Source organism: Miniopterus natalensis, chromosome 18, assembly GCF_054644295.1.
Source record: "Miniopterus natalensis isolate mMinNat1 chromosome 18, mMinNat1.hap1, whole genome shotgun sequence".
Taxonomy (NCBI): Eukaryota; Metazoa; Chordata; class Mammalia; order Chiroptera; family Miniopteridae; genus Miniopterus; species Miniopterus natalensis.
Genome location: NC_142098.1, coordinates 22,934,109 through 22,944,159, shown reverse-complemented (window position 1 = coordinate 22,944,159; position 10,051 = coordinate 22,934,109). Strand labels below are relative to the sequence as shown.

At 40.1% G+C, this 10,051-nt stretch overlaps 1 protein-coding gene across 1 annotated transcript; it reads right to left on the bottom strand.

The window, feature by feature from the left end:
- Nucleotides 1-2,884: 2,884 nt before the first annotated feature.
- On the bottom strand, nucleotides 2,885-9,105 carry DUXB (double homeobox B). Its single transcript, XM_087827408.1, is given in 6 exon segments — nucleotides 2,885-3,536; nucleotides 4,379-4,431; nucleotides 4,486-4,637; nucleotides 4,995-5,103; nucleotides 7,430-7,584; nucleotides 9,081-9,105. Coding segments are annotated over 6 exon segments (1,146 nt in total).
- Between the last annotated feature and the right edge of the window lie 946 nt (nucleotides 9,106-10,051).

The window sequence follows — 10,051 nt, the reverse complement described above, 5'->3', positions numbered from 1 at the left end:
TCTTCCAGTATTGGTCTGCAGCCTTTCCCAGAAGCCCCTCCTAGACTTCCCATTGGCCAGAATTATGGCACATGCCCCTTCCTAACTCCTAAGTGAAGTTGACTTGATGTAGATTAATCAAGGTCTGTCGTCCTTGGGCTGCTGATTGTGTAACCTTGCTTAGGAATTTGGCCTGAAGGGAGGGCAAATACCCAAACAAAAATCAGGTGGTTAGGGTTTTTAATTTGCTTCCTGAGCATGTTTTCTTATAGCAAATGCAGTGTGTGCTTCTCTATCAATAATAACCATCACCTTGAAACTCACTGCATATATATTTTCCTCTTAGGTTCTGCAGCTTCCAGTATTTTAGTTGTGTCTGTCAACAAGAAGGGCTTCCCCCAGTTGTTCTTTCTTTTGAATTTTCTATCTGCAGCTTTCAGTTTTGATAATTTACTGTCACTGGGATCTTTCTAGGGAATATGTCAGGCTGTTTTGTGAGTTCATTACTTGCCACCTGGAGCTGCCTCAGACATGAGGTCATAGTTTGTGTAAAAGATTTGAAGAGCTCCTCTGGGCTCTGCAGAGCAGCTTGCTGATGATGACTGTTGTGTCTGATGGTTTATCTATTTAATTGATATCAAAATTAAGTAATCAGATTGTTTTCTAACATTTTTAAAGTGGACAGTGGAAACTTTTTTAAAAAAAATGTTTTTATTGATTTCAAAGTGAGGGAGAGGGAGAGATAGAAACATTAATGATGAGAGAGAGACATTGACTGGCTGCCTCCTGCATGCCCCCCTACTGGGGATTGAGCCTGAAACCCAGGCTTGTGCCCTGACTGGAAACTGAACCGTGACCTCCAGGTTCATGGGTTGACACTAAATCACTGGGCCTCACCGGCCAGGCAAACTTTTTGAAAACAGTTTCTTGGCCCTGGCTGGGTAGCTTAGTTGGTTAGTGTCGTCCCCATATGCCAAGGTTGCAGGTTCGGTCCCCAGTCAGGGCACATACAAGAATCAACCAATGAGTGCATAAATAAGTGGACCAACAAAAATTGGTGTTTCTCTCTCTTACTCTCTCAAAAAAAAAAATCCCCAAACTTTTTTATAGATGATAAAGTAGTTAAACAAGGCCATTAGACTGGGTGGCTTTAGTACCCTCTTAAGCAAACCAAAACCTAAGCCAGAGCCAATGCACTTGAATCTAAGAAAATGAAATTCAAGAAAAAATTTGGAGCCCTGACCAGTGTGGCTCGGTTGGGCTCCCTCCCATGCATCGAAAGGTTGCTGGTTCTATTCCTGGTCAGGGCATGTGCCTGGGTTGCAGGCTTGATCCCTGGTAGGGGGCATGCAGGAGGCAGCTGATTGATGTTTCCCTCTCACATCAATGTTTCCCTTTCACATCGATGTTTCTCTCCCTCTCCCTTCCTCTCTAAAAATCAGTAAAAATCTTAAAAGGAAAAAAAAAAAAGAGCCCAGCTGGTGTGGTTCAGTGGTTGAACATCAACCTATGAACCAAGAGGCCCTCAGTTTGATTCCCAGTCAGGGGTTGCGGGCTCAATCCCCAATGGGAAGGTGCAGGAGGCAGCCAATCAGTGTTTCTTATTGATGTTTCTATCCCTAACTCTCTCCCTTCCTCTCTCTCTAAAATAAAATATATATGAAATAAAATTGTACAAAAAAAGCCTAGCTGGTTTTTCTCAGTGGTTAGAGTGTTGGCCCGTGGACTGAAGGGTCCTGGGTTCGATTACAGCCAAGGGTACTTACCTCAGTTGCAGGCTCGATCCCCGGCTCCAGTCAGGGCATGTGTAGGAGGCAACCAATCAATGTGTCTCTTTCTCCCTTCCACTCTCTGAAAAGCAATGGAAAAAATATTCCTGGGTGAGGATTAAAAAATGAAGAAATTTGGATGCACCAACAGGCACACCAGGGACGTGCACACAGAGGAAAGATCATTTAAGGACATGAGAAGATGGCCATCATCATAGCAAACAGAGAGGCCTCAGAAGAAACCAAGCCTGTATACACTTTGAGCTTGGAAGTCCATTCTCGAGAAGTGTGAGAAAATAAATTTGTCATTTAAGCCGCCCTATCTGCGCAGTATCAAATCTTAACACTTATATCTTAATAATTATATCAGGTCCCTTTTTTGGTAGATTTGTGCCACTAATATGTGTCTATGTACATATGCTTGTGAGTTTTAATTACCTAGGTGATAAAGAAAGTACAGCTAACACTAGGAAAAATAACTTCTGAGTGTAATTTGAACATAAACATTGATGTTGGAATATTCTGGCACTTGTGCTTTAGTGTATAAACACCTAGGAAAACTTGCACACAATGCACCAGTAAGGATGTCTAGCTCACAAATGTGTGTATTAGTGCAAAACTGGTATATCTGTAGAACTACATGTGTGTATACTGAACCTGTTCTGATACTTTCTCATGGAAAGTAAACAAAGCAGTAAGACAAAACAATGCAAATTGATAAGTGAACAAAAAAGTAATATTTTTCTTTTTTAAAACAAATTTTTATTACACGAACGTCACATAATTGGATATTTCTTTAGTGATTTTCTTAAGCATCAGCTAGCCTTTTCTTTAGTCATTTCCTTCAAGTGACTTCTCGAAGTTATAGGTGAAGAGCATTGCCTTGAGCTTACAGTTCTCATTAATAATGGTAAGTGAGCTTTGTATCACGTGAAGCCTGAAAATCTTCATTAAGGCACAACTGGGATCCCGCAGTGTCCTTTTCCTGTGGATCAGGACTCAGAAAAGTTTGTACCTTTTCCTGAAAATTTGGGGATTGCAGGAGTTGACCTAAAGGCTTGAGGTTTCTACATATTGTTGATGCAGCAGACTGAGGGAATGAGATGGTTCTGCAGCTGACCTGTGTGATGTGTGGCTTAGGGTGTCCCTTCTCGAGGGTCCCATTTTGCAATCAGAGCCTGGCAGCACTCATCCCACCATTGTATACTGTAAGATATGTCCATCTGATCCAGATCCTGTGATTGGTGCTTTTTGTGCTCAGGATGAGGCATAGAATAGTCCTTCAAATGTAGTATTCCTGTGGAAGTCTGTTCTTTGTGATTCTGGCATTTTTCTTCGTTTTGGGTCCAGAAAGGAGAGTGAGTATCGGAGAGGTCCCCTTCTGGAGTCAGCAGTATCGGCAGGTAGTTTGTAAGTGTCTGGGTAGGAGAGTTCTCTCCTCCCTGCCCAGCCTGCATGGGCTGCCCCATCATGACACTTGGTCCTTGGCTGACACAAGGGACAAAGGACACATGGGATAGGAGTAGAGCAGGTAGAGATGCTTGGTTATTGCTGAAAGAATTGGAGGAAGGAAAATGATGGGACCTGCCTGGGAGAGTGAACAAGTTGATTTGGTGCTGCTGAGCTGTCAGATCTGGTGTCCCATTTGGGCTTTCCACCAAGGAATTCACAGGCTTACTTCTATTCTGCCCTGGGTATGGAGATCTTCGGTTCTAAAACCACAAGTATGCAAGGAAAAGGGGAGACACAGACATCATAAGACAAGCAATTCTGGCACTGTTTCTCATACTGTGTAAAGCAAAGGGAGTATTACCATAGGCCCTAATATCAGGGTGGTTTTACACACACACACACATACACACACAATACATATGTGAAATATGTGTTCAGTATGTATGTGTTTGTGAATGTGTGTATGCGTGTGTGTGTGTGTGTGTGTTTGTATACACAAACATACAAACACATAAATTGAGGTCATAACACACTCGGCAATAGATGAATTGAAACTGGCTGAAAAGGCATAGAGTCCTCCCTTTAATTATAACAATGGAGGAACAAACAAGTTCTTTTGACCAGGTTGACATTTTTGTCCGCTTTGCTGATGTGTGCATAAGGATACATATCTTGTATACACCTGTATAAATCTGAACAAAGGTTAGTAAGTTTTTGAAGGTTTCTATGCTGATAAACCTACGAATGTGCTTCCTAGTATGAGCATTTAACATACGCTAAACCACTGTCCCTGTAACTTAGGTAGAAGTAACTCAAGGGGGGCAATTCTGTACCCCATCTGGAAGACATTTGGCTAAGTCTAAAGACATTTTGGGGGGTGTCACAAATGGTCGGAAGTAGGCAGGGTATCTAGTTGGTAGAGGCCAGGAATGCTGAAAAATATTCTATTAGGCAGAGGACAGCCCATTACAAGAAAGAATTCTCTGACCCAACGTGACAACAGTGCCAAAGTATAGAAAACCTGACAGAGTGTACACAAGGTAGGTATTAACTTTCACATTTCCCCACCTTTTTGCTGCTGGTGATTTTCAATGGACACACCACTGACAATTTGATGTGAAAATTCTTCCTTTTATAAGAATCTGACTTATAATGCCCAGGTCTTTACCATCCCATACCTTTGACCCTTGATGACTGATAATTCAAGATAGGGCAACCCTTTTCCAGCAACCTTTGAGGGGGCAATATTATAGGAGATATTTGGTGCCACAGACAAAGAACTTACTTGAATTGACTCCTGAATGTCTGCCTGTTTAGACAGCATTTTCCTGGTTGCAACACCAGGGAAGAGGTTTTTCTCAAAGGCTTGAATGAAGATGTTTGATTGAGATTTTGTGATGGATGTCTGGTCTTGACTGGCTTTTTTTGCTAAGTATTCTACAGGATAACACAAGAACAAAGGGCAGCTTTTAGGACAGTTTTCACATCTGAACTGGAAACTCAAAGTTGAGAAGAAAAGGCTGACCATGCTTACTCTCTCTGAATCCCCCTGAGGGGACACCAGGCTTAGAGCAGCAGGGCCAAAAGGCCCAGACACTTGCTAGCTAAGAACTTGCCTGTCCCAGCCAACTGTGGGACCATGCTTATATTTTTGACACTAGAGTGCCTAGAACAAGCTGTAACTAGGTTCTAAAATACGGACTTTTGGGGGAGATTTTGGACACAACATGCAGAATAGTTTTTACTCTCAGTGGGACCCACTGAAGAGATGCATTTGCATCTGTGGGTTCTTACCTTGAGTCCAAGGCTGCTGCTGCTGCTGTTGTTCCTGGGTTTGATCTCTTCTTAAGTACCATTCAGATCCCAATTTTCTCTGTTTTCTTCTGTGGTTTTTATACCAAATCTAAGTGGGAGAAGACATGAAAATCATGTAACTCAGTCTATGTCATTGCAAATATCAGTGCAATTTAATAAAACTGATTGATCAACTGCCATTGGGATAATATCCATGAGGAAAAGGTGATGTATTGTCCTAAGGATGATGTAACTATTACCATACAATTCAGGACAGCACACAATCTGCTCTCAGCTCAAGTTAGTATTTCTTTTACAGTCATCCTCATGATATTCTAAGTAAATCTCCCTGATTTAAGAGACACTGTTAGTTCTCTCAAAGGAAATCAGTATTTCTTTCCCCCAATCTTTCTCTCTCTCTCTCTCATAGCAGGTCTTCAATGTTTAAATGCCTTCGTGGCCCCTGTCATCTCTTCATAAGAAATACCATTTCATAATACACAATATATATGGACATGATCTTGGAAAATAACTTCTTTAACTGGGGAGTAGAATTAGCTACACTCAGGAGCTAGACTAACGTCCACATTTCCTCTTACTTGTTTTATCCCATCGTCAGCAATAGATTAGGAAACTCCTAGAGACCCTGTATACCTTATTGTGGAATTACTGTCACTAACATACACAGGTGAACTCTTTGCTTGTTTCCTCATTACTGGAGTCACAATTGCAGTGTACTTTCTAATTATGGCTGAATTTTTTTTTATAATTAGATAATTAGTGATAAGAGTTACACTATTAATGATGACCAATACTCAAGAAACCACTCTTATATCCCAGGCATTGCGCTAAAAGGTTATATCTGTTCTCTAAATTAATTAATCAAAGTCTTTTTACATAAGTTTTAAGCACAAGTGGAAACTAGAAACTAATGAATAAATTAGTGAACACTCATCCTACATTGTTTCCTGGACTTGCCATCTTCCACATCAGTTCAAATGGGCCCAATATCTGTCATTCAACTAATCACCAGATACTCCCATAGGATGAGATTTGAGTAAACTCCATCCCCCATACCCAGAACAAATGCATGAAGAGTAAAGAAAAATTTCTTTTTCCCAGCATCTCATCAGACTGAGGACCTTATAGCCAAATCTGAACTCATTATTTTCCTCTAAAAGCACATTTTCATTGTCTTCATTGCTTTAAATACTGTTTTGCCTGGTATAATTGTATTGTTTACAGCTATCTTCTTGCTGACTGAAGAAATCCAACTTAGTTTCAGTTTTACATAGTAGTTCTATTCAAAATAATACAATATGGGATTTTACTTCATACACTCCTGTTTATGAATCACATTTAAGATAGTAATTTAAAAAGAGAAAAACCTAGTCTGAAAATGGGGAGCTTACATGAGTTCTTGCCCCACAGTTTCCTCAAAATTACATATTAATAATTATTCTGCAGTATATATTCCAATGCTTAATGATATCATATCATTATCATAGTGATCTAATTTCCTATATTCGCTAAAATTGATTTAAGTATCTCCTATGGGAGAGCCTGAATCAGTATATTCTATCTTCCCTAAACCAAGGACACTTAAGAGTAAATGGTTTGCACTTTTCCTCCCCAACTAGAGGGTAAACAGATCACCCTACTCAGGGAGACAGATAACAGAAATACAATTAAGTGCCATTTGTCAACTACACCCAGACAAATTAAGAGAATAAATCTCATTTTGGTACACCCGCATAAAGCTGATGAATATTCTATTGATCTGCCCCTAAGACTTCCCCTAAATGCCCAGCCTTTAAACCCCTGAAAATGAAGGTCTCAGCATGCTCTCCCTCCAGGGAGCACACCCCTGCTACCCCTTCTCCTTCTCCATCCCCCACATGCATGTACACCCTAACCTCTAAGGTACCCCATGAGACTTGCAACCAGGGGAGCAATGGGCAGTGGCAGCTTGTCCCGGTCTAACCCCCTGAACCTGTCTCCAGGCTCCCTTTTTCCCCCTTTTCTCTGACTTCTCAAGTGAGCCAAAGCATCCCAGCCTAGGCTCTCATGTTGCTGCTTCTGTGCCCTTCCTCATTTCATTGTCCTAAGTATATTTTTGCTGTGGTCAATAAATTCTTGCTTTCTTTTCTACACTGTCTCTTGATTAAAATCTTTCCCTCAAGAAGACAAGAATTGAGGTCTTCTGTCTTGCTAGTAATATCTCCTCCATCAGTGAATATACCCAACCAATATTTCCCCCACTGGTAAAAGATATAAACAGAGTTCTTGTCCCTTTTATTTTGTTTTTGATGTTATATAACAGGAAAAACCTTCTGGGCAATATACCTGACATAAGGGAATTGCCTGATGGTGCTAAGCCCAGCTTTTCTCTTTACCTTGACTCGGACATAATGAAACAGAAACCTAATGCTTACCCGAATGTTACGCTCCGGAATGCCAATTTCCTTGGACAACTGTTTCCTAGTAGCTGTATCAGGGTAAGGGTTTTGTTCAAACTGTTTTTGAAGGATATACTTTTGACTCTGGTTATAAACAGTCCTGCTTTTCCAGGTTTCCTTCTGTAGTTCGCCTGGTGAAGAGAAAATGGGGAGAGGAGTATGAAGGAAGGGTTTATGGATTAAAAACTGTGTGCGCATATGTCTTACGTTTATTTCAGGTTGAAAGCCTGTAGTTCCAATGATTACAGAGGAACCTCTGTTCTGGAACATTTTAATTCGTTCTGGAAGGCTATTCGAGAAGCGATTTGGTGGAAAACCGAATCACCCTTTCCCATTAGAAATAATGCAAATTGAATTAATACGTTCTAGACCTCTAAATGATTCCATTTTAACCTTTCTTATATACAGTACATATCTAATGTACTGTTTAATCTATAAACAAACACTTCTTTTCTTAAATTTATTGGATCACCCCCTACTATTCTCAAACGAAGCACTTTCAGCACTCGTGGGGGGGGGTACAGCATCTTCACTTTTTCACATATTGCTTCTGAAATGCTGCCACCTGCTAACTGCTTTTGGTTTATCCAAATCAACCGGTTTTCTCTCTCTTCTATTGCCTGTGATCATTGTTTTGTGAGCACTTTCACCCCTTAGCATTATCAGCACACTTGATGGCCTTTTTATGTTTTAAAATTATGCTAATCATCCATTTCATCAGCAACAAAAGCAAAAGAACCACGAAAATATTCACAGCACAATTTCCTGAGATTTGAACAACAGGGGGTTAGCAGTAAAATGACTCACATTCTCTCCTCTGTTTGTGGCTTAAGAGGTGCTTTTTGTCATGCTGATGTATCAGCATGAAAGGGTTGTGAGGTCTAGAACTGAAGTTTTGTTAGAAAAATGAGACATTTTTCTTTGTTGAAGAACTTGGTCAAGAACTGAATTGTTAGAGAGATGGGAGACATTTGAGAACGGAGGTTTGACCGTATTCTATGTTTTTACTTTAGGGATCCAGCTACAGTCATGCTAAATTGGAGACATATAATTTGTATTTATATATACAATAGTAAAAAATTGACAGCCTATGATCTGAGTTACCAAAGGAAAAAGTTATGGAAAATCCACAAAATTACATGCAAAGAGAATAGCAAGCAGTAGGAGCTCGGAAAACTAATGGAAATAAATGATACAAGTAGCACATGGAAAAAATAATAGGATAAAAAAAATACTCAAAAACTGGTACTTTGTGATAAAAGTACATTTTAGGAGAATTAAATATAAAATATTTAGGTATCCTATATATATATATTTTTCTTCATTTAAAGTGTCAACTTTAAAACTTTTGACAATCCACATATGGGACTCATGGCTATCTCTTATGTCAGGTATATTGCCCAGAAGGTTTTTTCTTTTGTATAACATCTTAAATTTGAGATTCCAAGTCTCCATCTTTAAAGCACCCATCAATCCCCTGACACAGTGTATCACTGTAAAACACCCCTAGCTCCAACAATCTATTTCTCTAATCGGTGACTGTGACTTTAACCTTAAAAGACTCTGGAAAATAAACAACTCATGTGGAATTATTAAAGAAGAGAGCAAAAAGCAGATGGCAACTTACCACTTGCAGTGCTGTTCAAACCCATCTTGGGAAAAGGTGCCTGGATCCTGCAGAGAGAAGTAGGCAACAGAGCAGCTCTCCAAGACACAGGGCTTATCAACGCCCAGGGTGACCCACCTGCCTCTTAAATAGCCTCCAATTTAATCCCTTAATTAAGTACTTAACATATTTTTTAAATTGGTTTCAGAGAGAGGAAGGGAGGGGGAGAGAGAGATAGAAACATCAATGATGAGTCGTTGATCGACTGCCTCCTGCCTCCTGCACGCCCCCTACTGGGGATGGAGCCCGAAACCCGGACACGTGCCCTGACCAGGAGTCAAACCATGATCTCCTGGTTCAACCACTAAGCCACATCAACCAGGCAAATATTTAACACATTTAGAAAGAAATTTGAAGTGATCAGATTAAGAGGCAGTACAGATTCTACCAGGCTATTTTATATCTATTATCTCTCCAAATATGACTTAGAATCTGTGCTCTCTAGTTTACATGTATGCATATATAAACATTTTTTTTCTAGGTTTTAGAACTCTTGCTTCTTAATTTTTTTGCTTGATAATATTTTTATAATATTATATAGATAACCTGACTTTGTATTTCTCAGCTCTCACTGACACATTTCTTTTCATCGTGGATTGTATGGTTTACATGTCATCTGGGCTAGTCTATAATCCACAGTTATTAAGAAAATCCACTAATCTAGGTATTGCTGTGAAGGTATTTGGTGGATTGATTGAATTATAGAATCTGATTTATGTGAAAGAGATGATAATAAGCTGAGTGGGGCCAATGCAATCAATGCAATCATTGAAAGTCTTAGGAGCAAAGCTTCGGCATCCCCAAGGAAAGGAAATCACACCTGTTCACAGTTTTCTTTCCTGCCAGGGTTTCAGCCTGGCCTTCCAAGGGCCTGCCCTTCCAAGGGCCTGCCCTAGAACTCTCATTCTTGCCTATCCAGGCCCTGCAAGTGC